Consider the following 27,622-nt stretch of genomic DNA (forward strand, 5'->3'; position numbering starts at 1 on the left):
AACTGTGTTTCCTGACACAGCTATTCCTATTTAGCATCTGTACAATGGCACAGTGGGAGGAAATATTGGTGTCAGATTTTTCATCTAATATAAAGGATTCAGCATTAATGTATGCAATACGAAGTCCAAAATCACAGCTAGGAAAAATATGGAGTGGGAGCAAGTCCATCATGCAGGAATCCTGTTGTTTCCTGCCAAGTGACAAGTGGAAGGTTTTCCTGGCTATGAGGAGCATGGTGTAAAGAATCCCACATCTTTTTTTCCATTTCCCCATTTTGAGCAGGCAGAAAATCAGCCAAAGCATCTGAGAGGATCATGAAAGAATGAAAGAGTGAATGAGTTTTCCCAAATCTCTTAATCCTCAGATACCAACCAAAACAATCAGGACCAGTCACATGTATTGCAAAAGGCCTGTATCCAGACTAATTCCTGCCGAGTTACAGACAGTGGATAAAGTTTTAAAACCTTATTATTTTTTTAAGCAAAAAATAATTAAAAAGAAAAACCCAACATGTTTTTAAAGCATACAAGAAGAGCATTAACCACTGAGGCTTACTGAAAAGAGAAGAAGGCAAAGTTGCATTTGCTATGCCCTGTTGCACACAAAATCCTGTAAAATTCAGCCTCAGTCTACTGAGATACTGAAACCAAATGGAGAAAGGTGCAGCAGTCACACATGGGAATGCAAATAGTGAGAATAAATCAGCAGAGACAATTCAATAGAGGTACAAGGCTGGCAGAGTAATGCATTGGCACAGCCTCTATTCAATAAATGAATCCTCAGGGCAGCATATTTCTGGGAAAGCTTTTGGTCATTCCTTTCTCACCACTCCCCTGCACCCCAAATGAAGCAAGGACCAAGTATTTACAGCCTGGCCGTGGCAGAGGGTTGACAGTCCTGCTGATTTAAAGCACAGTTCTCATAGGAAAAGTGGCTCTGTGAACGATAACCTCATGGTATTCTATTTATTGCATCTCACTGATTTCCAGTTCAAGTGAACTGGAAAAAAGAATACAAATAAATTAGCTAGATTGGGTTCTTTCTGGTTTATCTGTCAATGGCAATTAACAACACATGAGTCAAGCTCTGTCTTTCCATAGCTGAGCAAACAAAAGCTGAAAGGTTCAGTGTAGCTTTTCTACTTTTGCCACTTAAATGAAGAAATGCCTCCCTCCAGAGCTCCCTTCCCTGCAATGTACAGCTCCCCTTTGGCATCCAGATGCCCTGAAACCCTCTTCCTAAAGGGAGAGGCTCCAGGATCTCTCCTCCCAAATAGCAGAGGAAGGAGAAGGGGATAGTATACAGCTTATTTTTTGCTTATTGTAGGGAAAAATGAACTTTAGACACAATTTTAGTGACTGTTTCCTTCTACTGTTTTTCCTTATCTCACTTCCCTGTCCAAAACTGCCGTACACTTGAAATGCCCGTTGTTCTTTCACTTTAGCCCTACTTAAAGCATCATTCTATTTGCTATATATATTTCATGGCAACAAAGTTATTAATAATTCCATTAAAGTAGGTGAAAACAAGTAAGTAGAAAAAAAAGTCCAATTTTTTTCCTATTAATCTGGTCCATGTGTTCTCCGTTTTCCATTGGGCAAACAGCCACTGAGTATTCAATGCTGTATATAAAATATTGCAAAAACGTAACTAAGCAGCTCAAATCATGTAAGGCTATCAGCATTTCAAGACTGTCTCTTAATTTGCTCTTGGTCAAACTCTGAGGGGGGGCTAAGACTTCAAGCACCAGGACCAGAGCTGGACACAAAAGGGCCACAAAATTAATTTTTTTTTTTTTTTTTCCAGAAAACACCTAACTTCACAAAACTGTTCTGAATAGATTTTTCAACTTTGGGGTTTTTTTTTACCATAAAAGTAGAGAAGCCTGGATTTCCTGTTGTACTCTTTCCTTCTGCTAACCTTCTTCACTCTGCTACCCTCAGAGATCCTTTTCCATCAGTTTGCTTTGCTATGCTGCAGCTTTTCAAAATTTGGCTATGTTTAGGAAAACACTGAAAAGCAGCAAAAGGAAAAATGAAAAAAGGAGAACTGGTAAGCCATAGATGCAGTTAACTGTTACCTTCAGGGAGGAAGCATGGAAAACAAGAAAGAATGCATTTAAAGATGTAAATACTTCCTTTAGAAATATTTCATAACAACTGGGAGACAGGCAATCCATTTAAAGCAAATCTTTAAAATGTTTAAGGAATCTCAGCTCTGCTTTCTCACAGGAAGCTGAACTCAAACTTTGACCTCCAGTTCCTCCATCTCTCAGCTTTAGGTAACAGATGGGATTGGGGGAGGGGGGGGGGGGCAGGTCTTGGAGCAATGTTTACCAGTTAAAAATGGAAAATAAAAGGGGTTCTGGCAATCCCCAAGGAAGCATTGTTTGTCTTTTGGCAATGTGCTTTCATATGTATATATATATATGTATGGGGTTGGGTTTTTTTTTTTTTAAATGACATACATTTTGAAAGAGGCCAGTACCAAACAAGCAATTTGATTTTCACTTTTCCTTGCTTGTGCTCACTTTGTATTTCTCCTGCAGGTCAGAGCATGTGAAACTAGGAATAGAGAGACAAGAACCACTTTAAAAGTGCCTGGTTTTAGAAGCCAAATTGCTCTTCAATTAGCCCATAGCTCTTCTCTTAATAAACTCCCATGTATCTCTGAACATAACCAATGGTTGCATTCTCTCCCACAAAAGACACTGAAAGCAATTAGTGGAAAAACAAGTAACTATTATTAATAGTTACATTTTCTGCCTGGGCTGCCAGGGCCAGTGGGGCTATAACAACCATCAGCTCCCAGTAAAATGACCTATAGCAAGCTGCTCAGCCAGACAGAGCACCAGGGAGAAATCAGTCCCTCCAACAGATTCTTCCCCCTTGCATCCATCACACATTTGAATTTATCTGTGGAGTATTTAAAAGCCACATTAGCAGGCAAATCCTTGGACTGCTGCAGAGATGGTGGCTGCAATCACATTATCTGCCCCCTCAAATTTACCTGGTTTTTTGATTTGTTCTTTGCAGTGTAGTCAAAGGATTTCTTGCTTGACCAATCTTATTTCATTCCCACTGAAGCATTCCATTGTTTATTTCTTTTAGGATCTTAGAGAGGGGGAAAAAATGTTATGAGACTTAGGGCTCTGCCTTTACAGAAGTCTCCTCACAGGCCAAATTTATAAGGGGAAGCAAAAGCACTGAGGTGTTACCTGGTGTTAACTTGAGACACTTGCCATGATATCAAAGCTGAGCAGAATGTCTAAAAGACTAAAAGAAACTGTGTATTATTTTCCAAGTTACCCTGCTGTGCCAGTTTTAGGGAGTTTTCATCCTGCCTCCCATCAACCTGCACTTGCTTCTTCCCAGCTGTGTTTCTGCTAACTGCTCTGTTCTGGGCAAATCTTCCAAATTTCAGCCACAACACTAAAATTTTCTCTCACACTTCTTGGTCCATACATTTCCTTCTTTAAAATGCCAACACTTCTGTCTTAGCCCACAAAACAGTGTGCTTCTACCATACAATAGCTTTTAGCTATACCAGAGCTTTCAGTTCCATTGCGTATTCATCTAGAAAATTAAATTTTGGATGGCAATAATCCCTGCTACTTTTCCCCTGGACCAGGCTTTGCCAGACACTTTCTCATTATGTCACTTGGATTCAATTACACTTTCCTTTGGACTAAATATTGCCACAGATACTTTCACTCTGCTATATAAAAATAGAGAGACCTTTCATCCACTTTTTTTTTTTTTAATTCTAGCACTCTTCATGTGAATACAACAGAAAGCTTTGCTGCCAGCATTTCTGTTTTCTCCCCAAACTCTCAACCAATTGGTTGCATTTAGACAGCTGGAATCTAGCCCTGTGCTAATAATGTGAGGGGAAGTGTTTCCATTCACTCTGGTGCCCGGGAGCTGGATATAGCCTCTGCACACCTGAAATCCAAGAACACCCCTGTGGCATGTGGCACAGGACATTCCGGGAGCTGCAGGCCACTTTTTAATGGCCTTGTTTCCTCTCAGTGCTTTGGAGCAGCAGAGGAATAGAAGTTATATTGGTAAAAAATATCACTGCTTCAAATTGCAGTAACATACGTGGTTTTTCCTGATACATTGCCACTAAAGGGCTTTACAGCTTCTCTTGCCTGTTACCTTGCTTTCACTGCCTGCTTCTTTGGCTGCTAGTGGAACTGGGCAAAAAATGTTTTTGCTGGGAAAAACACCCATGAAGAAATCGTGGAAACGCCTGTGATGAACACTGTGTAGAGAGGGACTCATTGGGACATAGATATTCAGCCATGACAAGAAAACCCCTAAATAAATGTCATGGTTTGACACTGGCACAATGCCAGTGCCCCATGAAAATGCAACCCCCCAAGTGTCAATATCCAACCCTGACCACTGACTGATTTGACTCTCTTCCAAGAAAATTCTTTTCCATGTCAAACCACGACAATTGATCATGGAGAATTGAAGAAATACCTGAAAAACCCTTGATGTGGAAAAGAAGAAACTAAACTCACCCTGGTGGCCTTTGCAGACAGCCACCTGATAGATGGGTGGGAGCATTTGGGCCACAGCAGTGTGAAAGCACCCAGGATGCATCCCAGCTACAGGGGCTGAAGGTAGTGACTGGAAGGGGTTTTTTAGGTGCATTTTCTGTGTAAAACAATTTTCCTCAATAGGGATGGCAGCAGCAGGGTGGAGGGAATAACCACAATGTTGGGAAGTCTGTTCAAACACAAGTCCTCCTCCCCAGGAAGGGTAAATGACCCTCTTTTAGTCACCTCACAGTTTTCTGGCAGGGCTACAGCAGATGCTGTGATACCAATATAGCCACGGCAGCATCGCCTAGCTGTAATCATTAGCCAGAAAGAACAGCCTATGGAAAAGAGCTGCTGTAAAATAGCCCATTACTTCATGTCATGGATTCCAGGAAACACGTTATATTTTGGTTACGGATACTCGGAGCGGGAACTGCTAGTACAGCACTTGAGATAAGGAAGAGGCCAGATAGACCTAAATAGCAAAGCTTGGTGTGACTTCTTATGTAATTATCAGCTCCCCATCACCATGAGGTCTGCATGTCTCAGGCAGCTAAAAATAGAGCAGCTTCCCCCTGCCTTTCTCTCCTTCCAGCCTGTGTGAGGAAAGACCTGACTCATTTGTGTTTGGGAGAGCCTTCTGAGCTCCCATGGGCTTTCCCTTCAAAGGCAATATAAGAATAATATTGATTTTCTAAGAGTATTTTTATAATAGGTTTTTTCCCATGTGGCACACTCACAAGATGCTGAGACTTTGACTGTCATTGCCAGTGCTTGATAATACTGAGACGAGGCATTTCAGTTACTAAGCATAAAAGGAACCATCCTGTAGGCTGGAATAGAAATGTGGGCAACACTTCTTCCAAATTGCTTATTAAAAAAGTTATATGCTTTGAGAGAGAAGGCTTGGAAACCCTGCCCTTAGAAATACAATGTTTATATTAATTTCTCATTACTTTCATAAGGCATGCCAGATTAAGGTGTGAGGATAATACTAATTCAGTGCCTGCTATTTATTCATTATTCCTGGAGAAGGTCCCAGGCATATGTTTGGGTGACAATTACAGCTTTTGCATTTGAATCTGTCGTTGAAATTCAACATATTATAGAGATAGAAATATTAAGTGGCAAAATTTGGATGCCAGTTGGGATCTAAAATTTTAGTTGTTACATTGTTTGGATCTAGGGGATTACTTTGTATTTCTGATGTAATGCATGGAGTTGAAACCCAGATATTTCAGTGATTTTGACCACATCTTGCATTCAGGGAGTATGAAGTGTCTGGGTTTGGGCTGGAGAGAGGAGACAACACTGCTACTGTCTGCTCATATTTTATCCCAGCCTCTGCCTATGTTAAATGAGGATAATTAACATTTTTTTGCCTCTCAGAAGATCTGAGAGATAACCTGTTGATAAGTTATTCCTCACAATGCTTGCCAACTGCTTAAATAAAGTCTTTAAATATTTTGTGAACACTCTGTAACTGCAAACACATCACATTTCTACTCCAAGTCTTTCAGACTTTTGCACAGCTTCAAAGGAATGCTGTCATAAGAGCAGAGATACTCTGGGGTGGGAGAGGAGGAGGCAAAGGTCCAGACCAGGTGTCAGAACTCAAAATGTCTCTCAGACATTTTTAGAGGTTCCAGGCCTGTCTGGGGCAAGGGCAAGGAAAAGGGGAAAGGACACAGGATGTTCTCCTGGGATGAGCCGCCAGAGCAGCTTTGCAGTTCACTTGAGGTGTGCAGTGGTTTCCCTGTGTTTCTGTGCCAAGGGGATGGAGCTCCTGGATTGTGGTGGACAGAGTGAGACACTCACCTGGGAGAGAAGATGATGAGTGGAGATGGTGCAGTCTCCAAGGAAGGTGCAATGTTCATCCATTCTCCCCCACTCCAGAGAACTGGAGGGCACTGAATGAAATTTGCAAGCAATTTCTCTGTTTTGTGTAAATCACAATTGAACTGCAGATCCTGTGGGATGTTTTCATAGTTAGGCTTTCTCACGAGTCCCAGGAGTGATTTCATAAACCCATGCAAGAAAAGAGGTGTCTGAAATCTTATTAAAGACCATTTCTGGCATAGAATCCCCAGAAGTTGTGGGAGAGCAGAGCAGGAAAGTATTGGTACCTTTTTTGCTTCTCTTTGTGGTTACTTATTGCTGGTCACTGTTGGAGACAAGATATTGACTCAACTGGATCCTTGGTCTGTTTGGGGTGGGTTTTTTTCCATTTTTCTGTGCAAAAGAAAAAAAAAAATCTTGTTTCTATCTATTCAGGCTGGAGAAACAATCTTGGAAAAAAGGTCAAGACTCATGAAAATCCACTGTGGTAGTCCTCTGCTTTTTAACCAGTTTGATGATCATGTTGAGAGTCTGGCTTGTTTGAGTGTCTATGATCACTTTACCTGAGCCTTGCTATGCCCACTGGAGTTCAGGCCCAGATTTTAGGAGCACAAATGGAGGGGACTTCCTTAACACCTGTTTTTTACCTTGATATCTCCATTGATTCCCACCTACAGACTGATTTTCTCCCTTTCTTTTAGCTTGGGTTATTGAAACTGCTGATTTTTCTGTAGCCTATGTCATAGGAGTTTTCAATATTTTAACAGCAGTGATGTTCCAGAAGTGCACAACAGCCTCTTCTGAAAAAGAGGCATGTGAAGAAGAGAGACTTAAAACATCAGACTTTGCAGGATGGTTAAAACCTACTCTTACACAAGTTTGGAAACACCACATCAGTCAAAACAGAAACGTGCTATGGAGTTTCTTCTCTGGAAAGTTTAGTTGTTGATTCTTTCTGGAGAGGAAAATCTTCACCCAAAACATATGTCTTGGTGCATCAGCAGCACCAGGGTATGGCAGAACAACCCAATCGTGAAGGAACATATGCCAGGCACCCTCAGCACTGCTCAGAAGCTGCAGGAAAAATCATCACAGAGAAAAAATAAATTAGCACAAAACTAAATGCTTTCTGAGTAAGCATCCTATGCCAGTAGGGATGCGTCCAAAGAGCCCATGTGGAAAAAAAAAAAAAAAGAGAGTGAGAGAAAGGAGAGGAAAAGAAGAAGGAAGGGGAGGAAAAGGAGAAAGAGGAGAGGAAAAGGAGAAGAGAGAAAAAGGAGAGGAGAGGAGAGGAGAGGAGAGGAGAGGAGAGGAGAGGAGAGGAGAGGAGAGGAGAGGAGAGGAGAGGAGAGGAGAGGAGAGGAGAGGAGAGGAGAGGAGAGGAGAGGAGAGGAGAGGAGAGGAGAGGAGAGGAGAGGAGAGGAGAGGAGAGGAGAGGAGAGGAGAGGAGAGGAGAGGAGAGGAGAGGAGAGGAGAGGAGAGGAGAGGAGAGGAGAGGAGAGGAGAGGAGAGGAGAGGAGAGGAGAGGAGAGGAGAGGAGAGGAGAGGAGAGGAGAGAGCTTCAGTCACTCCCTAAATAAGCAAGATAGTAAAACCCTGAAAAAGCATAGAAGTCTTTTTTTCACCTGCTCATTTCTCTTGGCCTCTCAGACCAGCACATCTGGCAGACTGAAGTCTGGGGGGGACAAGGCACAGAGGACAGAGCCCCAGGGGCTTGTCAGGGAGTTCAACACTTGCTGCTAGGCTCTGAGGCAGAAAAATAAGGTTTTAAGCTATACTGTGATGGAAAGACAATTTGGTGTCAGGAGGAAAAGGCCATGGTACCTCAGTTCCCAGCCCCAGAAAAATGTGTGGCTTTTAGGTAGCATGACAGCGAGGAAGAAAATACAGCACAATGCAGGCTCAGCCCTGCCAGGCAGCTGAAGTTCAAGTTATTTCCACATTACAAAATACCTTAGGGGACATGCAATTTTTCCACTAAAGTTTACAAAAGGATAACAGAGATCCTACTGGTCTCTTGGCAATTTTCCTCCTCAGCAAATCAGAAGCAGCTCCTTGTCCAATGGCTGTGAATTGTCAGGAAATTTACTGCATTTCTTCAGCAGGACTCCTGCTCTGTGCACTCTCCTGACAGTCACACATACACTGAGACTCAAAACAATATCAGCCTGTTTAAAATCAGCAGCAAATAAGTAACCTCAAGACATTTTTTAATAGCGGGATTTGTTTCTGTATGTATTTGCACTTTCAAGGAATTTATTATTATTCTGCTGGGGCAATCAGTGTTTGAGACTGGCCTCTCACGACACTTCACTTGAATATCCTATTTTTCATCTTAGATGTGTAAAAAGAGTAGTCACATCCCTCCTGGTATTTTTCTGTTGCATTTAACAAGGTGAATGAAGTTTAGTCCTGTAAGAGAAACTTTTCATCCCATTTACTCCACATGTGCCCAAATGGTCACAGCAACCCAAGCATGGAAGAGTTGCTAATGACTCTGAGCTCACTTCCGTTGGATTGTCCATAGATGGGGTTAGGAAAAAGACTTGGTTGTATTAATTGCTTGGATACAGATTTTTTTATATCTTTTATGAAGATGGAATTGGCCCTTCTGTTGCTTCTGTTGGATCAACAGTTTCCACACTAAGCTGCTGTTTTCATTTGCTTTGCATTTACTCCAGTGCATTCAGTTTCACATTTTCCACACTTGTAGCCTACTCTGGGCTCGATTTTTTTTTTTTTCCCCTCCATCTCAGGAAACAGGGATCATTTATTTCCAAGAACATCCCTGTGGAAAATTAGTTGTTAATGTTAAATACATCCATCTGTTCATTTGAAGAGATTTGCCACCTGCTTGCAGTGGAAAGGAATGAGAAATTTGGAAAGGAGAAATTCTAGGGAGACATCTTCTGCTGTCCCCAGGAAAATCTACTCACACTGAGCTCCCTATAAATGTCTGGAAATACCAATTTAATATGGCACCCACTAGCTCACGTCTGGCTGTTCCAGGAGAACAGACCTGCTGCTCGGCATGGAGGGAAAAGGCTGGGATGCATCCCCCCAACGACTATGCACCACTGATAACAGCTGTATCCCATCTCCTTACCTCCTATTGTCTAATCTGTCTTTGGCTGACTCAGAACAAGGTCCAGAAGATGACAAGGTTCTTCTGGAGCTTTGCTTTAAGATGAAGAAGGCACCCGACCTTTTAAATAAAAAATGTCGACATGATACATAACTAGGAATACAGAGGAAAAATGCTTCACAGTAAAAATGTCAGTATATTGTATAATACACTAATCCATACAGCAGTATTTACCATGAAATATTGGCACCAGGATTGCTGGCACGCAGTCATCTCCTTGTGCTGGCAGAGGGGAGAATCAGTAACAGTGGATTTACACCTGACTGTGACATTTTGCAATTAGATTTCCATGCCCTGCTACAAACTGTAGCACTAACAGGTACAACCAGAGTTCAATGCAGACACACCATAAAGCAATTAAAATACATGGACAGACATTTGAACTCTTAGTTAGCCATAATGTATGTTAACACATGGGTAAAAGTACAACGTAGGCATCCCAGCACCAAACTTTTCACCTAAATACTTGTCCATTCAAGGTGCAGAGAGAACACTGATTATAGACTGAGGCTCTGGATGAGGTGCAGAGCAAGATCTTGCAGAGCAAGATCATCAGCTTGTGTTGAAATAAACCAGGAAATGCATCTCAGCTGCTTCCACTTTGCAAGGAGGTGGGGAAGGTTCAGCATGGAAGGTTCAGCATGGACTTGCTGAACCCAAGCACTGAAGGCAGTGTTGATTACTCCTATGTGAGAAAGAGTCTGCTGCATATGTACCCAAGTCTTCATCTCCCCACTAAGTTGCTTTGCTTTCATGTAGTTGTGACAGAGCCAGACAAAAATTATCAAGAATAACCTGAACAGAGAAGCAGTAAAGAGCAGATGTAACAACAACAAAAACCTAAAAAACAAAACAAAAACAAAACCAACCAAACAAAAAACCCACCAAAAATCAAGGGCTGGGGGGAAAGTAAGGAAATAAAAAAAATCCCATGGTATTTACTGTGCAGTATACTTCCATTTTTGTACATCAGGAACCCTGACCCCCAACCTTTGCCCTCTGATCCCTGATGTCCTGACCCTTGACTCTTACCCTTTACCCCTTATCCTTGACCCCTGCCTTTTGACCCCTGGCTCTGGAGCCTGGTCCCTAACTACTCTGCCCTGTCTGTACCCAGCCCTGGTGCTGTGTCCTGTAACCCCAAGCCCCTGGTATGTAACCCTCAGCCCCCAACCCCTGCCTGTCACTGCAGCCTGGACATGTCATCCCTACCTTTTTGGGGTGGTCTTGTCCTCCTGGGAGGGTTCTGCTGTTGGCCTGCTGTTATGACTGCTGCCTGCTGCTGCTATGAGGATGAAAATGGCATTCTTAGGGCAGTGTGACTTTCTCTGGCTGTTTTTTTATTTTAAACTAGAGAGAAAAATCACAGCCTGGTTTAAACACAGAAGAGCAGAGGAGACTAGGTCTTGGTGAATAAACCCGGAAAGGTTCGAAATACAGCCAAAAAATGTGATTAAAACCAAATAAGGTTAGATGTTGGTGCTAATTGTTTTTTGTTCAAGTGTGCCTCCTGAAAGGAGGGAAATGGGTGGATGTCTGGGAAATGAGTGAGCTTTCTGGGAGAATGTGGTATTAGGTCATGTTTCATACCAGCCCAAAGCTGCAAGATTCATTAAGATTCAAGTAAGCAGATTTTCTTATTTGAAAACTTTATCTAACCATTGATTTAACAATTAAAAAATACCATTGACCATGATAAAATAAAGTGTTTACACTTGTAGTCTGAATTTTCTGTTACTTATGAAAATTGGAATATATCCTATAATTGCGCTATACAGAGTTTTAGCAGAAACAAACAATTACCCATTAACTTTCATTCAGATTTAGGTCAAAGATCAAAGTCTGCTATCAAAACTAGAGTTTTGATGTATTGACTTTGGCTAATTTTTTAACTTTTGTTCACCTGATACCAGACATCCCAGCTGAAGTCATTGTATTTCAAAAGTAGCTGCACAACTTCAGGTTTTACCAAGCCAGTGAACTCTAAATTTAGATGTTATGCACTCAAGCAGGTGAGTGCTTGCACCTGACCAGTCTAAATAACTTGAAAATAAAAGTCATATATATATATATATATATGTGTGTGTGTGTATTTTACTATTAACTAGATCAGAGCACAGGTTTCAAAAGCTTTGACTCAACCTTTTTATTCCTCCTCCTGGCTCCAAAAATAATTATTAAATAAGAAAAACAAACAATGGATAATTCAGTTTAAGTCCTAAGAATTTTTTATTCCATTTAAGTGAACCAATACATTCCTTTGTGAAACAGGAAGCAACATTAATTAGTGTACATTTTTATGTGCCATCTATCCTAATGTGGCAACAGAGAAGCTTGCAAAATTCTCCTGCATTGTGGTATTCAATTTGAGACTAATTTACTCTGTGACTGATGTTTCTGCATAAGTCTCACAGTGACTGCAGTCAGTCTATCTGATGTTACATACAACTTTAGGTTTTATCTCTCTACCATTATTTAGTATTTTAGCCCACATCAGTTTAGACAAGCAGCAATCTTGATAGCAGCTTCCGAAGCAATGGTACTAACAGTGTATGATGCTAACAGCATAGAAGTGAAACATTGTTTGCACACACCTCAAGCCTGCTAATTTTCTGAGACACGCTCACAGTACCAGCACAGTAATAGTACCAAACACATACAAGAGATCACTGGAGAGCCTTCTTGTAAGCTGACAGAATGCAAAACTTCAGATATGGAGGAATTTGTTGGCTATGACTTCAGGTCTTCCATTCTTCATCCTGCCAAAGTCTATGGCAATACACTGCCTACAGTCTTCCCAGTATAATTCTGTCATAATCTGAGTGCAAAATCTACTCCAGGGCATGTTTTTATAACATAGAACACCAAATGCATTTTCTATTGTTATTTGGAGTAATTACAATGGTAAAAGTCAAGTCTGAGGCTTGGAAGCCTTGAAAGAATACTTGCTTCCTAACATCTGGCTCAAGAAAAGAGATACAGTAGCTGAGGATATTAAATGCAAGAAGAAGTAAGGTCTGCACAGTTGGTGTAGGAAAAGAAAAAAAATCAGAAAGGGTAGGTTCAGCAAAAATAAAGGACAAGAATCCAATATGTCAGGACAGTATGTTTAGCCTAGGACTAAGCCTGCCCCATTTCCCATGAACATAATACAGAATTAACATTTGATTACTCATTGTGGTCAAAACTATGCAGTGGATGAAAACCTGGTGCTGTGGAACTGCAAGTGAGCACATCCCTGTCCCAGTCCCCAGCAGCTGTCCTGCACTCTTTGCTCACTGTGCCTGTCCTCAAAAGGAGGAATTGCCCTTGGAATTGCTGAGCTCATTGCAGATGACCTTGGCTTGATTTCTGGCCCCGTCAGAAGACTTGGCACTCAGTGGGCACAGGATTTGGCAGCCTGACTGCAGGAACCACAGCCTGGTGCTGCCCCAGCTGAGCCTTGGTCCCCCAGCCGCGTAAACCAGGGCTACACACAGGCAATTGTTTGCATGATGGGGCTCCACTCCCGATTTCCTCCCTGCTTTCCACAGGAAGGAAGTATGAGGATCTCTAGCCAGCAGAGCACCTCAAAGAATGGCAGCATTAAGAGTGTCAGCATTGCATTAGGCAGCCTGTCACAGCAATCACCTCTGTAACCCACCAGTGTTTTGGTTTTTTTTATTTATTTTTCTAAAAATTGTACAGTCTATATCAAAAGCAAGTGTCACAGTCCTCTCAAAGGTCTGGCACCTTACAGAGCCTCAGGTGTGCCAGTTTGAGGGCATTCTTTGTTCTCTTGTGCTGCTCTGGGTTTTCATTTGTTCTTTAGTGGTGTTCCTGTCTAGCTTGTTGAAAACAAGATCTGTGTTGTCTTTTTTGTAATGAAAAAATGTAATTAAAAACACTTCTATGCTTTCCATCTAGTTTTTGCATCAGAAAAATGGGCAAAGAGAAATTGTTTCCCAAGATCAGCCAGTGTAATACATAAAACTTGAAAATTCTCTCACTGGTCTCTGCACAATCTAGGATACAGCCAAGGAGATAAAATGAGACTATGAGCATAAACATTCACTCTCTTGTTGAATGTCTCAATACTATTAGTCTCCCTGGACCAAATAGTTGTGCTATTTTATCCAGAGGAGCACCTGATTTCTACTAATATATATTGCTATTATGTGAAGAACAATGTAGTTCAACTTATTGTCTATGTTTGAAAATGAGAGACTGAAAGGGAAGACATGGAGAAATGGGTAAAGGAGTAAAAAAAGGAAGAGTGCAGTTAGGAATAAAATGCTAGGAAAGTCCTGTGAGCCTGAGCTATAATATGAAGCACAGATAAGATGAGCACAATTAGCAACGCAGATAATGATCTAAGTGCAGATCCTGTAGCAAACAGCACAGTACCACGTGGTTCTCTCCTCTGGATGATGTTTTGCCCATTTTGAAGGCCTCTGGTAAGTGACCTGTAGAAGACATCTGCTGGTTTGTTTTCGAGGAGATGAGAAGAACCTCCCCTGAACGGACAAGTGATATACAGCAGCCAAGGCTTTATTTTTGTCAATGACTTGTCAAGCCAGCTGTGAGCGTTCACCCTTTCAATCACAGACTCTTTAGGATACATACATATTTAATCAGGACTGTAACTCTGAAGGTACTCTGAACGCTTCTACAGTAGTGCATGTTTTAGCATATAGCACCTTGCATTTTGACATTTATGTGAAATGGTAAAATCCAGATTTCTGCCACTAAACTTCAGTGGATTAGAAGCTGGGAAGTAGTCTCTTCCTAGTGAAAAACTACCAGTTTATTTCTTTATGTTTAGCACACTGCCTTTTTAAAAAATAAAACACAGCAAAAACAATGCTGGGAATTATTTGATTAAGCTCTAGTTGAGGTCATGTTGCCATCTGCCTTACTGCTGGGGTTGGTGGAAGCTGCATCTTGCGGTGCTTTCCATCACTGTCCAGAGCAGAGCTGCCAAAACAGGAATGCTGTTCCATGTGCAGATAGCAGAAGCATTCAGCAACTGACCCTGCTCTCAGTCAGTTGTTTTCCCTTCTGCTGGCACCCCCATCAGTGGCAACAGATCAAGCGGCCTCCTTGAATGGTGCCACTTGATTGTGCTGCCAGATTTTCCACTGCTCATTTCCTGTAGCACAATCTGAAAGAAAGCCTGTTTCCATGCCTGAGCTGGTCTGGACAAAGATAAATCTGAAGGCTGCCTAGTGACTACTATATAAATATACAAAAAAAAAAAAAAATCTGATGATCTAACCTACAAGGCTTCAGTTATTTGGTATAATTAAGTGGAGAGATGCCAAGAAAATAATTACTGGAAAGTTTTCTTTTGACAAACTTATGATAGAAATTTCTCAACAGCTTCAAGGAACTCTATGGATGAGCTAAGCCCTTCCAAGTCCAGCAGATTGCCCTTTTTGTCATGAAAGTGGAATAATTCAATCTCTTCCTCTTCCAGTTCTTCCTGAAACAGATTGGTCTCTGAGGTAGGAATGATGATGATGCGAGGGACTGTATTGCTAATGAGAGAATCCACAACTCCATTCACTTGACTTCCTTGAGTTGCCATATGGGAAGTACTTGAGTGCCCACTGGTGGCACTGCTGCTATTCAATCTGACAGGCAGAGAAGTTGCTCTCAGGGAGCTGGTCATGAGTCCTGCAGAAGGACTGGGTAGGACAGGCTGCCCAAGCACCTTTTCCAAACAGCTGGAGGAGAGTGAAACCTGGAGTGGAGACATAAGATTTAGCATTGGAAATTGGAAAGATTTAGCTGTGGAAAACGGTATTTGGAATATTCATTACCATTAGTCAATATTTGAGCCACCAGGCTAATTTTCTAAACACTTGGAATCATTAGCTTGAAGGAAAATCATGATGTGCTAACATGTACTGCTTGGAAAGCAAAACATTAAATGGAGCAAAAGAAGACATACTCAAATATCAGCAGAGACTGAAAAGAAAAAAAAAAAAGAAAAAACAAAAAACTCATACTTGTGTCTGACTTATCATTAAATAATGGTATTACTTTCATTTTTAACACATCTCAGGGTATCAGGGTACTAGATTATTGCACTTCTCTCTCTTCTCATGGAAGAGATCTCAGATAAGACTCAAGTACACTTCATTCTTTTTTTTCCTAAAGCTTTGTCAACCTTTTGGCAATCTCTGTCTTTCCCCAAATGGGTCCGGATACTACCTCAGGGAAGCTGGGGGTCTTGCATTCACACATTGGAAAGTACTTACTCCAAGAAAGAAGCAATAAATACTCACTTTGCAAGCAATTTCTTATCTGCTTATTTTGAGAGAATTCTGATTTCTAACTTGGCTCTGATAGCAAGGCCTCTGTGTTCTTTCCATAAGTCTTGTGCACAGTATGCAAATTCAGAGTCAACTAAGTAAGCTTTGAAAGCATCAGTTAATATTCAAATATACAGGCAAGGGAAGGCATAAATAATCAGTTTTTGCTTCTTTAAAAAAATATTACAATCAAGGTGATAAAATCACTGTGTCAGATGTAGAGGTAAGCTGGAAGTCCCTCCTTTATAGGGAAAACCAAGATTTAAAGTAAAGTGCAGGTTTTACTTCATTGCTCTGTGAATTCCCATAGTTTTGTGTCATTCTACTCCACAAGCAGGAATAATTCACAAATCCTTGATAATGATTTCTCCAGCTGCTCTACCTACCAAATAGAGGGAAGCACACTGCTAAAAAAAGTGGTTTTAATCAGTGTGACAGAGAAGAAAATTGCATTCTTCCATATTAAAGACAATAATAGTATGAAAAAATCCAACTCCAAAACGACTCCTTCCTGTTTCAAGTGCTGTTTTCACTGCAACAGAAGGATTGGGTTTTTTTGGATGTGGCTTGGTGGGCACAACACCCACTTACAAGTTTTTTTAATAGTTTTCCCGTCAGGTAATTCCCTTGAAACAAAACCTGGATGCAGAGGGGACATTTGACCACTCTTCTTTGAAATCAATATCCAAACCCACATTTTAATACTTTCAGAAAAGCCTCTTCACTGCCATGTTAAATTTCCAGGTGTCAGCCTACATCAACTTTGTTACTATCATAACTGAAGTAAGTATAGGGCTGGATCATATTTTTGTGGCAGCACAGAAAACAGTCACATGTGTTTTTATGCTTTGGAATGCACCAAGCCTGGGACACTGGCTTGTCCACAACTGAGTGTTTTTGTAAGTATTCTAATTGAAATTCAGTCAAAGACAATCCAGTAATTTTATTAAAAACTTAAAATAAAGATAAAAATGCATTGGTGCTTCTTTAGGGTTTGTTGGGGTTTTTGTTTGTTTGTTTTTGTTTGTTTTTGTTTTTTGGTGTTTTTTTTGTTGGTTTTTTTTTTTTTGTGAAACACTCTAACTGAGCTTAACAAATAAACATTTACTCTGATAGCATGAATAGTAATGCATTGCATTTAGCTGCAATGAACACACAAAGGATTTTCACAACACACAGGAGCCTCTGCTGAAAACAGTAAGAAAAGCAAATGAGGCTTTGAACATTCAATGTAAATAAACTCCTCATGGCTCAGTGAATGCCACTGAAAATCTAAAGGGTTATTTATCAAAGCAATTCAAGAGATGTCTTTCAAAGGCAAAGTACAGCACATGAGCCTTCTTGTGGACTACACATTTGCTAAATTCCAGATACATTTACATATTACAGATATATTTCTTTTATTACTGAACTGTTTAAGCAGACCACCTGAGATTTACTTCCCTTCCCCTTCTTTGTGAGACCAAAAGCCAGTGATTCTCCAGAACCTGGAGACAATATCCCTTCCACTTGCCTACAACCTTGGGCACACTTGGCTGCTGACAGAAGGCAGCAGAACTAAGTAGAAGATTTTAGCCCATGTTGCCTGACACCACATCTGAAGCTGCTGTTGTTCCACCAATACTGTTCTCAACAGTTACAGGAAAAGAACAAGGTTTCTCAGGACTTGATCTTAATGACAGACATGAAAGAGGACAGGACAGAGGCATGCAGGAACTGGATCGCTGGTTGGCTGGAAATATTCAGAGCAGTTCCTGCTTTAAACTATGCTGTCTCTAGAAAATTACCACCGGATCTGGAAGGGAGCACGGGGGACAGAGGCAGATGCTGTAGCTGCCCAAGGTGTGGGTGGTTGTCCACATGCACTAGAGTAACCCCACAAAAGGGTGCCTCCATAAAAAAGGGGGTGCTACTCAATCCAGCCACAGACTGGGGATTGTAAGCTACATCAGTCTTTCCCTGAAAAGGCAGCACTGGTGTATGCCCGACACTGTGCTACCCATATAAGAACCCATTTGGAAACTGGTGTTACAAACTGGCAGAAGCTGACTCATGGATGACCTACTGCTCCCATCAGGGAATGGGGTGCTCCTCAACAACAGGACACCAAACCTCAGTGGTTTGGCCAATGGGGGTGATGCATCCACAAAGGATGCACTGAGTACTCACCATCTCCTCTTTCAGTGAGGGAAGGGTGGCAGCTGCCAGACTCTCCCACTCTTAGGGAGAAATGGGAGTTTCTTTCTCATCTTCCCCCTCAACAAAAATAAAACATTTTAATGTACATTGAAAAGAAGGAAAAGGGTGGCTTCTAGCAAGTCAAACTGTTTTGCAGACTTGACTTTACGCTAAAAGGAGACTGCCACAGTATGGACACAAGGACCATGATGAAAGGAACCAAAACTGGTGTAGATAAACAGGGGGAGAGGCAAAGAACTCATCTTCTTATTTCTGATGCTATTGACTATGACTTAATGCAGCTTCAGAGCCATAAGCAGAGCTAGCTTTCCAAAAGCAGGCAAATATCAGTGAAAAAAGTTAATTAGGCATTACTAGCACTCTCATCTGTCACACAGACATGCAAAAAAAAAAAAAAGAAAAAGAAAAAGAAAAAGAAAAAGAAAAAGAAAAAGAAAAAGAAAAAGAAAAAGAAAAAGAAAAAGAAAAAGAAAAAGAGAAAATAAAAGAAATAACAGCAAGAAAGAGGATGTTAGAGTCAGTATAAATAAAGACTACAGAAGAAATAGATGGGCATAAAGGATGAATTATCATTCCAGAGATGATGTACTGCAGCAAGATTAGCACTAAAACAGAGAGTCCTCAGCTGAGAACTTTTTCTGTACCTTTTGGGCAGTGGCTGCATCATAGCTGCAGGTCTTTGGGAGCAGGTCTCTCTTCTCTTGTCTCAGACTCGTGGAGAAAGAATGACTTCGGCGAGGCTTCAGTTTCTCTCGAGCTGGCTCTACAGGGTCGAGCTCTACATTGCTCCAGGTCTAATCACAAATGGATGATGGATTTCAGACAGTTGCATTCTTCTTCAAATTCTTGTAAGTTCTCAAACTCTAGCAATATCCATGCATATTCACAGGAAAGTAAAGCCATTCTAACACAGGTCTCACACTCAAAACTCCCCTGGGGAGAGGCTTTCTTTTCAGTCTTGTCACTTTCCCTGAACTATTTTGCTTGCTGACCAAAAAATAAAACCAACTTGGAAATAAGGAAAATTTATTTAAACTCTTTTCACCAGGATGTTTTTCACCCTTTTTTATCTCACTGCTTATGCTACACTTACACCTGCAGAGGATCTGAATTCTAAAGATAGGAGCCAATAAAATCAATCTGTTTAATGTGTCTTGTGGCATTCTGTGTGACCACCAGTTGATACAAAACCATGGACATGGACAGATCCAAAACCATGTTTGCATACATCCCAGCAGAACATGCAGAACACTAAGGGCTTCTCAATCTGCATGAGCTTGCTGATTCTGCAAACCACCATTAGTGCATAGGAGACAGTGGGTGGGCTTTGCTTTCGTTTTCTAAGAGCATGTCAGCACTCTTAGAAACCTAGAAGCACAAATGGGACATTGCGAAAGTGCTGTTCCATTTACAGGCTTGGGGTGAGGCCATCTGTCATCCCTCACTTAGTGGTGACTTTTTGATTGAGTATCAATGATGAAATCATTCCACTCCAACATGAGATTTTAGATATGGATAGACAGAGGCCAGACAGGCAGACAGGGCTCCACGCAAGTGGGAAGACAGTACATAATTCCTCTGCATCACTTTGCTCATACCTCTGTGTGTGGGCATCTATTTATTTCCCCTCACCTGTTGAATAAAACTCCTTGAATTAAACATTCCTTTACATGAATCACATATATGTTTGTTCCCTTCACTAACATATACACAACACACAGAAGAAAATGTTGTAGCAACTGCTGCACCTTTTGTAGTGTTCCTGGTGTCATTTCTTGCCCATCAATATTTTATTGGAGCCTTGCCAAATTTCAGTCAGTCCTGCTATCATGCCAAAGTCATCAAGCTTAGCTTTTATTTCAGCAGCTGCTGTTTCAGATAAAACCTCCACAGCTGCACTGAGCTGTCAGTTGCCCCAAAGGACAATTGCCTTTGGCTGCATCAGCTCGACACAGCACAGTGCTGTGCACTGCTAACAGTGGGGGTTTTCAATGACACTCCTAAGCCACAGCTGTGCCAAAAGCCAAAGCCTCTTACCCTCATTATCCTGTCTATTTAAGCAGCACCCACATTGAAATACATGCAAAAACTTGATAACACAAATAAACCAAAACTGAGTAGTGACCAACACTGAAGACCAGAAAGCTTCTTGGATCAGGATGATGCAGCTGAAATTACTCCATTTGGCCTCAAACAACGGAGTAATGGGAGAAATACGATGTTTTTATACATTAAAGTATAAAAGGGATACCTAGGAATTATAATTTTGTCAGAAGTTACTGGTGGCAGCTGTTGCTCTGGGAGGTTCCTGATGCCCAAACTGAGGGGGAGCAGCACAGGTCCCCAGGAGGGCCAGCCCCAGCCCAGACCTTGCCGTGGCTGCCACCCCCTTCGAGGAGCCACCTTCCCAGCACCTCTGCAGGCAAAGCCAGCTTCTTGTAACTGAGAGAGTCTGTGAAGGATCTCAAGGGATTCTTTTGTTTCTACCTTACTCAGTCACCAGCCTCACTGATGCTTAGGGTATGTTCCTACAAAACACTGCACCATGCTCTAGGGGCAGGAGCTTTTCAATCCTCATGGTCAAAATCTATGTAAAGAAGTCAAAAATTTCCCATCCTATGGAAAATGGACTTCTTTTAAAGTAATAAGAGAGCTCTTGGATAAGTTATAAAATATTGGATGGAAGATTGTTTTCTTGTCCTCCAGATTAGTGAGATACCTAACATAGCCAGTAGTTAGTCACACAGGGAGTGCTTGACAGTGGCTCTTTTTAGTTCACATTAAACATTTAATCTGAATATCCTTGATCCCAGCAGGCATCTAATCACACAGATATGCTGGCCTGAATGCTTTTTCTGATCATAAATCATCATGCATGAACTTCCAGCTTCACAGAAATGACCTTACATGACAAAAAAATTTAGCTACACTCTCCTCTTTCCCTTTTCTGTTCTCTAGTTTTGAATATGTATTTATAGTGTTGCATATTTAGAGTCTGAGAAATGTTATACTCACTTTCTTTCATGGAAACAAGAAAAGACTTACAGCTTCTCCAGTAGAAATGGAGGAAACACAAGTGCTCTTGGTCTTGCCAGCAAGAGAGTGGTGGCTGCAGAGAGAGGTCCTGAACGATGACTCATTTATGGATCCCCTCAGAAGGTCATTCTTTGATATTCGTATCAGGAACCTCAAGCAGGGAACAGCTTGGTGGATGGTTTTTCTGAGGGAAAATGTGAGAAGAAAAAAAAAAGCCAGACCTGTCACACTGAAGACATGGCTTTGAAATTCATGTGGTGAAAATTCTGTCTCTTTCCATCACCTCAACACAGCTTCTATTTTGATTAAGGAGGTCTTAAAGATTACATGCAAACAGCATGGTAGCTGGTGCAAACAACTCAACAGGATGAAAAGAAAAGGTCCTTCTGGGCCTTGTGTCAAAACACACAGAAGAGTTGCACAGCTAAGTGATAAGAATTGAAAATATCTTGAAGAGCGTGATTGCATATGGTTTATTGCAAATGTTAGCCCAGAAAATTTCAGGCTATTTGGTACAAATGTCTTCACTGTGCAAAGGCACAGAATGAGTGGAAACAAGGGAAAAGGAAGAAGGCCATAAGAATCAGATGTTGTTAATTATTTGTATCACAGCAGCTACTGTAAGCTCCTATTGAAAATTAGCACTGTACAAGCATAGAGGAGAAGGATGGTCTAGACCCCAAATCTGCCTTATTCATTGAAATAATAATCTCATTCATGATTGTGTGCATCTATTTCTCCTGACCCCAGCCATGGCCCTGCATGGACCAGAAGTGTCCAAGAGCCTCCCCTGGGCAATGCCAGCTGGCCTTTCTCCTCACAGGGTAATGCTAGTCAGAACACTTCATTTAGTGCAACATCTCCCCTGCACTTCCCAATCCATTATTGGGAATCCAACAGATGAAGCTAATAGGGGCAAAAAAACAAATAAACAAGTCAGAAAGTGAGGCAGCAACAAGGCATGTGGCCAGGAACTGATGCAGGGGACCACAGATTGCTGGAGGATGTCAGTACATTGACTTTACACTGAGATGCAAGTCAAGCAGATGTGTATTGTAAAGTCTTTTGCTTCTGTAGTTACCAAGTTTGTTGAATAACCAGTGCATCTTAAATCATCATTCCTATTCTCACAAAATATCACTCATGTTAAAATTTCAGAGACATGATTTTGGCGTCATGAAATGAGGTCACTTACTTGTAATCAAAAAAAGAAACCCACCACCACCAAACCTCTATATTTGGCATCATCACCACTCTTTGAATAGTTCTGCATCTCTTTCCTCTGTAGTTTCAAAGGCAAATGAACAGCAGCTCTGTGTCTGCTCTGGAAATTGGGACTGAAAAAAGCTGCCTGCACCATCATTCCTGATCCTGCCAAGATGCCCATCAGTGACCAGGCAGGGCCCACTGAGCTGCTTGGGACAGAAGGCTGCTCACATGGTGCTGGGTAAAAAAAGATGGGTAATGTTGTGCACAAAATTAAAAGTCCTGAGAAAGGGTTTACAGGACTTGAGAAAATGTCAAACCCCCAGAAATTTCCTTTCAAGCTGAAGACTTCAGTCTGGTGCTGAAAAGCAGCTGCCAGCCTTTTTTCCCCAGCTAAGCTGAACTACTTCCCTCTGACAAGTTCAAGTTAGTGTAAAACACACCATCCCAGTTATTAAATGGGATTTGGCACAGAGGTCTCTTTATGATGAAGATTCAGGAAATAAATGTCTGATGGTGAATTTTCAAGGAAAAAATATGACATTTCTGAATGTCTTGAGAGATCAGAATTTCTATTTTACTAATATTTGGGAGGAGTAGTGAGGGACATTTTGCTGGTTGGGGTGAAAGTACAGATTTTGAAGGGAGTTTTAATATTGTATATACAAAGTAAAAGGCATAAACTGAGGTACTTATTTAATGGTATTCCTATTACCTGAAATAAAGGAGTTCCCTAAAGTGACTCATAGAGTAAATGTAATATAGTAATATAGTAATTGCAAGCAACTTTAAAAAAAATACTGCAACTCTAAGTTATTTATGAACATTATTTATGATGTAGGAGTTTGGACCAATATTTTTTGTGTAATTCTGCTTTGCTTGGGAGCCAGTTGGAAACATGGAGTTGCAGAATTTCCTGTTTGCTATGAAAGAATGATTTCAAAACCTAAAACTTCCAAAATGTAAGGGAGTTTTTGCAATAACTTTAACACAGCAATGTGTCAGAGTTACTGTGGAATATAGAGACAACACACAAGTTGTTAAAGATGTGAAAGCTTTCTTCCCCACAATAGAGCATTTCACAATTAAAGCTTTGAGTACATTCCTCACTTACATTTGTCACTTCCTGAGAGTCCTATTAGGGAGAGGTGTTTTTGTCCTTTCTGCTGGTGGGGAATGGGTGGGCAGGAGGTAGATTAGGAGGAACATAACTAATTTTCAAGCCAGGTCTCAGAAGCCAAGTGCTAGCACAAAGGTTACATTCACTATACATTTTCAGTTACATTCACTATAATGTACTTTTTTTTCCCCTCCATTGTTTAAGGTAAGAAAAAGACTTTGTTTTGTTGGGATTTTAAGACAAAGTGTCAGGAATTCTCTGTGCAAAAAAAGCATCTTGTTTTCCTAGTGGATTGAGCCAGATTTGAACACTTTTGATCCTGGTTTCTGGATGCCTCTTTCTAGAAAGATTTGGAAAATAATTTAGATATAATTTGGTTCAGTAGTTCCAATATAAAATGACAAATTATTCCCTGCTCAAACCCTTAACCCTTTGGCCTGAACAGACTGGCCCATTTATCTGTGCTTTCAAGGCATAATGTGAATAATTAGAAGATTTGGAAACTATCCAGAAAAAATAACCTTAACATGTATGATCATTATTTACTGTTTAAGCAAAATTGGTCCTGCCAACATATTTTTGCTAACTGACTTATTAGTGTACTGTAGGTTTTTTTCAATTTTGAAACTGTGTTCTTGATTCATCACAAGGGACCCAACATTACTTCTTTTCCTGACTGGATTGTTCCCAAGTGTATGAAATATCTTCAAAAGTCCATAAAAATTTCTCTTGTTGATAGGTCTAGAAATACAGATTAGAGAGCAGGGAAAAAAAGAAAAACAGATAAAAACAAGATAGTTATTAAGAAAATATCTGAAACCTCATTGTGGAGACCGGTCTTTTTCTTAAAAGTCTTAAGAAGCCAATGCTGATAGGAAAAAGACTGACTGAAGCAGTTCACTGTCACAGAGTTATAGGATGGTGTGGGTTGGAAGGGATCTTGAAGGAACCTTTAACACCATCCAGTTCCAAGCCTGATACTGTGGGCAGGGACACCTACTACTAGACCAGATTGCTCAAAGCCCTATCCAACCTGGCCTTGAACACTTCCAGGGAAGCATCCACAGCTTCTCTGGGCAACCTGTTCCTTTCAAAAATAATAAACTGAACCAAATAACTTTGGTTCAGAAACAAATAATAGGTACTAAACACATCAGCCAGACATGCAAAACTTCTCACTGAACTTCTGCAACGCATCAGAAACTAGTCATTCTCCTACTCTAAATTAAAATGCTCTGCAGACTTCAAAAACCCCAGATGGTTTTTGGAGGATGCAAAAAGGTGTTTGTTATGGTATCAGACATTTTCAAACAAAATATGTGTCCAAAATGGAGAAACAGGGATTTCACAGACTAACTACTTGGTGGATAAGGAGTTGTCTGGGTGGTCACACTCAAAGAGTTATGGTCAGTGGCTCAATGTTCAGGTGGAGCTCAGTGAGAGTGGTGACCTCAGGGATCGGTGTTGGGACCAGCCCTGTTTAACATTGCTGTTGGTGACAGGGACAGTGGGATTGGGAGCACCTTCAGCAGGTTTGGTGATGACACCAAGCTGTGTGGTGTGGCTGCCACACTGGAGGGGAGGGATGGCATCCAGAGGGACCTGGACAGGCTGGAGAGGGGAGCCCACAGGAACCTCAGAAAGTCCAACAAGACCAAGCTCAAGATGCTGTGTGTGGGTCAGGACAATCCCAAGCACAAACACAGGCTGGGCAGAGAATGGATTGGGAGCTGCCCTGCCCAGAAGGACTTGGGGGTCCTGATGGATGAGAAGCTGGACATGACCCAGCAATGTTCACTCACAGCCCAGAAAGCCAAATGTGCCCTGGATCATGTCCTGAAGCCAAAGCAGCATGGGCAGCAGAGGAGGGGGGGATTCTGCCCCTCTGCCCTGCTCTGGTGAGACCCCACCTGCAGGGTTGCATCAGCTCTGGGCTCCCAGTATGGGAAGGACATGGACCTCTCGGAGCATGTCCAGAGGAGGGCCACAAAGATGATCAGAGGGCTGGAGCACCTCTTCTCTGCAGATAGGCTGAGGGAGTTGGGCTGTTCAGCCAGGAGAAGAGAAGGCTCTGGGCAGGCCTTACAGCACTTTCCAGAACCTGAATGAGAGCTACAGAAAAGCTGATGAAGTATTTCTCACAAGAGATTGTAGGGATAGGACAAGGAGGAATGGCTTTAAACTGAAAGAGGGAATGTTTAGATTGGATATTAGGAAGAAATTTACTGTAATGCTGGTGAGGCTGCCCAAAGAAGCTGTGGGTGCCCCATCCCTGGAAGTGTTCAGTGCCAGGTTGGATGGGGTTTTGCACAACCTGGTCTTGTGGAAGGTGTCCCTGCCCATGACAAGTGGTGAGAACTTGATGATCCTTAAGGTCCCTTCCAACCCAAATTATTCTATGATTCTATAGAATCATAGGGTGAAATGTTTTCACCCCTTTTGGGCATGTTTCAAGGAACAAGGAACTTTTCTTACAACCACACTATCATGCATCAGATATCCTAAACAATGAACTCAATTTCCATCTCCCAAGTCTGAGTTGTCAGGCAATGTAATTTGCCAGCTATTCCACTCTTGGGTGAAACAAGCTTCATATCAATGACTAACCCTGCCATCTAGTGGTATTTATACATTTATCACATTTACCACCATGGCATCCCTGTGCTTTCTCAGAACTTTTGACACAGCATCACTTTGTGGTAGCTTCCCTTTGAAAGACTTGCAAAAAATTCTGCACGTATGCTAGACAGCAGCTCTATTACAAGTATATCCCCGTAGTATAATAAAGTATTTTTTGCTGCCAGTGTCCCAAATTTTTTTGGGAAAAAATGCTTCAGAAAACCAAACCTTGAACATATGCATAGAGAGCTGCCTAAATTGGTAAGGATGTGATTTTTTGACCCTCACTGGCTGGGACCTTTGCTCTAGAGAGTGCTCTGTAGTGGCTGTCTCTGGTATGATGAATGGTGACCTGAGCATCATCTCCTCATGTCAGTCATGCAGCTCCACAGGGCAGAGCAGGGCTCAGAGGGAGAGGAAAGGTGAAGGGAGGGACTGTTCCCTTTTGGCCACTCCCCAGGCCATATCTGGAGCTGCCTTGTCTGAGTCTGACCACCTGGAGTCCATAATGGCCTGGTCAGCACAGGAACATGCAGTGCACGGGGTGAGGCTGAAGGAATGAGGGTAGTTTGTTCCATGTGAAAGATCCACATTTGCATGTACAGTTATACACATACCTATATATTTACTGTACCTGTATCTTGGGTGAATTATTGCATATATGATGGGGTTGTAGATTGCAGAAGCTTTGGCAATAACTGCTGGCACAGATTTGGAATATGGTGTTAAGCTGTTGCCTCGACTAAAACAAAGCAAAAACATTACACACAGCTATGCCATGGATTACGTGGATACTACATTACTAAAACATATTACTCTTTTAAATTGGCATTGTGCTATTATCTTTTTATAAGAAATACACCTGTAAAGTTGATTCATTCAAGTGATTTTTTTGCTCAGATGAAAGGTTTGAATTTGACAGCATGTACTTGGTTTCATTCATTTAGAGAAGATCAAAGACATGCAGTAAGTACTTTTAGGATTACTAGGAACACAAAGAATCACCTTCCCTATTTCTGCAATAAACAAAAATAAATAAACCCAAAACCTCAGCAAAAGAACTCCCATTGTGGCCATCTGGGAAAAGTGAATGATGATAGAAAAGAAAACAGACTCAAACCTAAAAAAATCATTCAGCAGCAGCATGTGTGCTGCACAATAATGCATGTCAGTGATTCAGTTCTAAACACTGCAGAAGGAAGAAAGGATTGGAAGTGGTTTGAAACCAATATTTCCCTTTAGACTTTAAGCTACCACAGTCAGTCAGGTGTGACTAATATCAGTGCAGCATAAACACAGTTAATATCATGGTATCACAGAATTGTTCGGGTTGGAAGACACCTTTAAAGATCATCCAGCCAACCTCTCTGCCATGGGCAAGGACATCTTTCACTAGATGAGCCTGCTCAAGGCCCCATCCAACCTGCCCTTGAAGAGTAGAACATGCATTGACAAGACACCAGGTCCCTTTGGAGCAGAGAATGGGTTGAGAAGACATCAGTGTATGGAAGGAAGGAGGGTATTAGGAGATAAAGGAAGTAACTCCTCCAATTCATACAAAAAAGGCATCATGTGGGAGAGAAAATGTGTATCAAATATTAAGACT

General features: G+C 41.4%; 1 protein-coding gene across 10 annotated transcripts in view; it reads right to left on the minus strand.

The window, feature by feature from the left end:
* Window positions 1–11,742: 11,742 nt before the first annotated feature.
* Window positions 11,743–27,622, minus strand: part of LOC110481571 (melanopsin) — a 77,490-nt gene continuing 61,610 nt past the window's right edge. For 7 of the 10 annotated variants that reach the window (XM_085579077.1, XM_085579071.1, XM_085579072.1 and 4 more), the window contains 4 exons: window positions 26,651–26,758; window positions 21,081–21,255; window positions 18,680–18,829; window positions 11,743–15,262 (listed from right to left, as the gene is read on the minus strand). In XM_085579077.1, the coding sequence (XP_085435203.1) occupies window positions 14,876–15,262; window positions 18,680–18,829; window positions 21,081–21,255; window positions 26,651–26,758 (820 nt within the window). In that variant the 3' untranslated portion in view covers window positions 11,743–14,875. The other 3 variants (XR_014955186.1, XM_085579078.1, XM_085579075.1) reach the window with 3 other exon arrangements.

This window comes from Lonchura striata, chromosome 4, assembly GCF_050655825.1.
Source record: "Lonchura striata isolate lonStrDom1 chromosome 4, ASM5065582v1, whole genome shotgun sequence".
Lineage (NCBI taxonomy): Eukaryota > Metazoa > Chordata > Aves > Passeriformes > Estrildidae > Lonchura > Lonchura striata.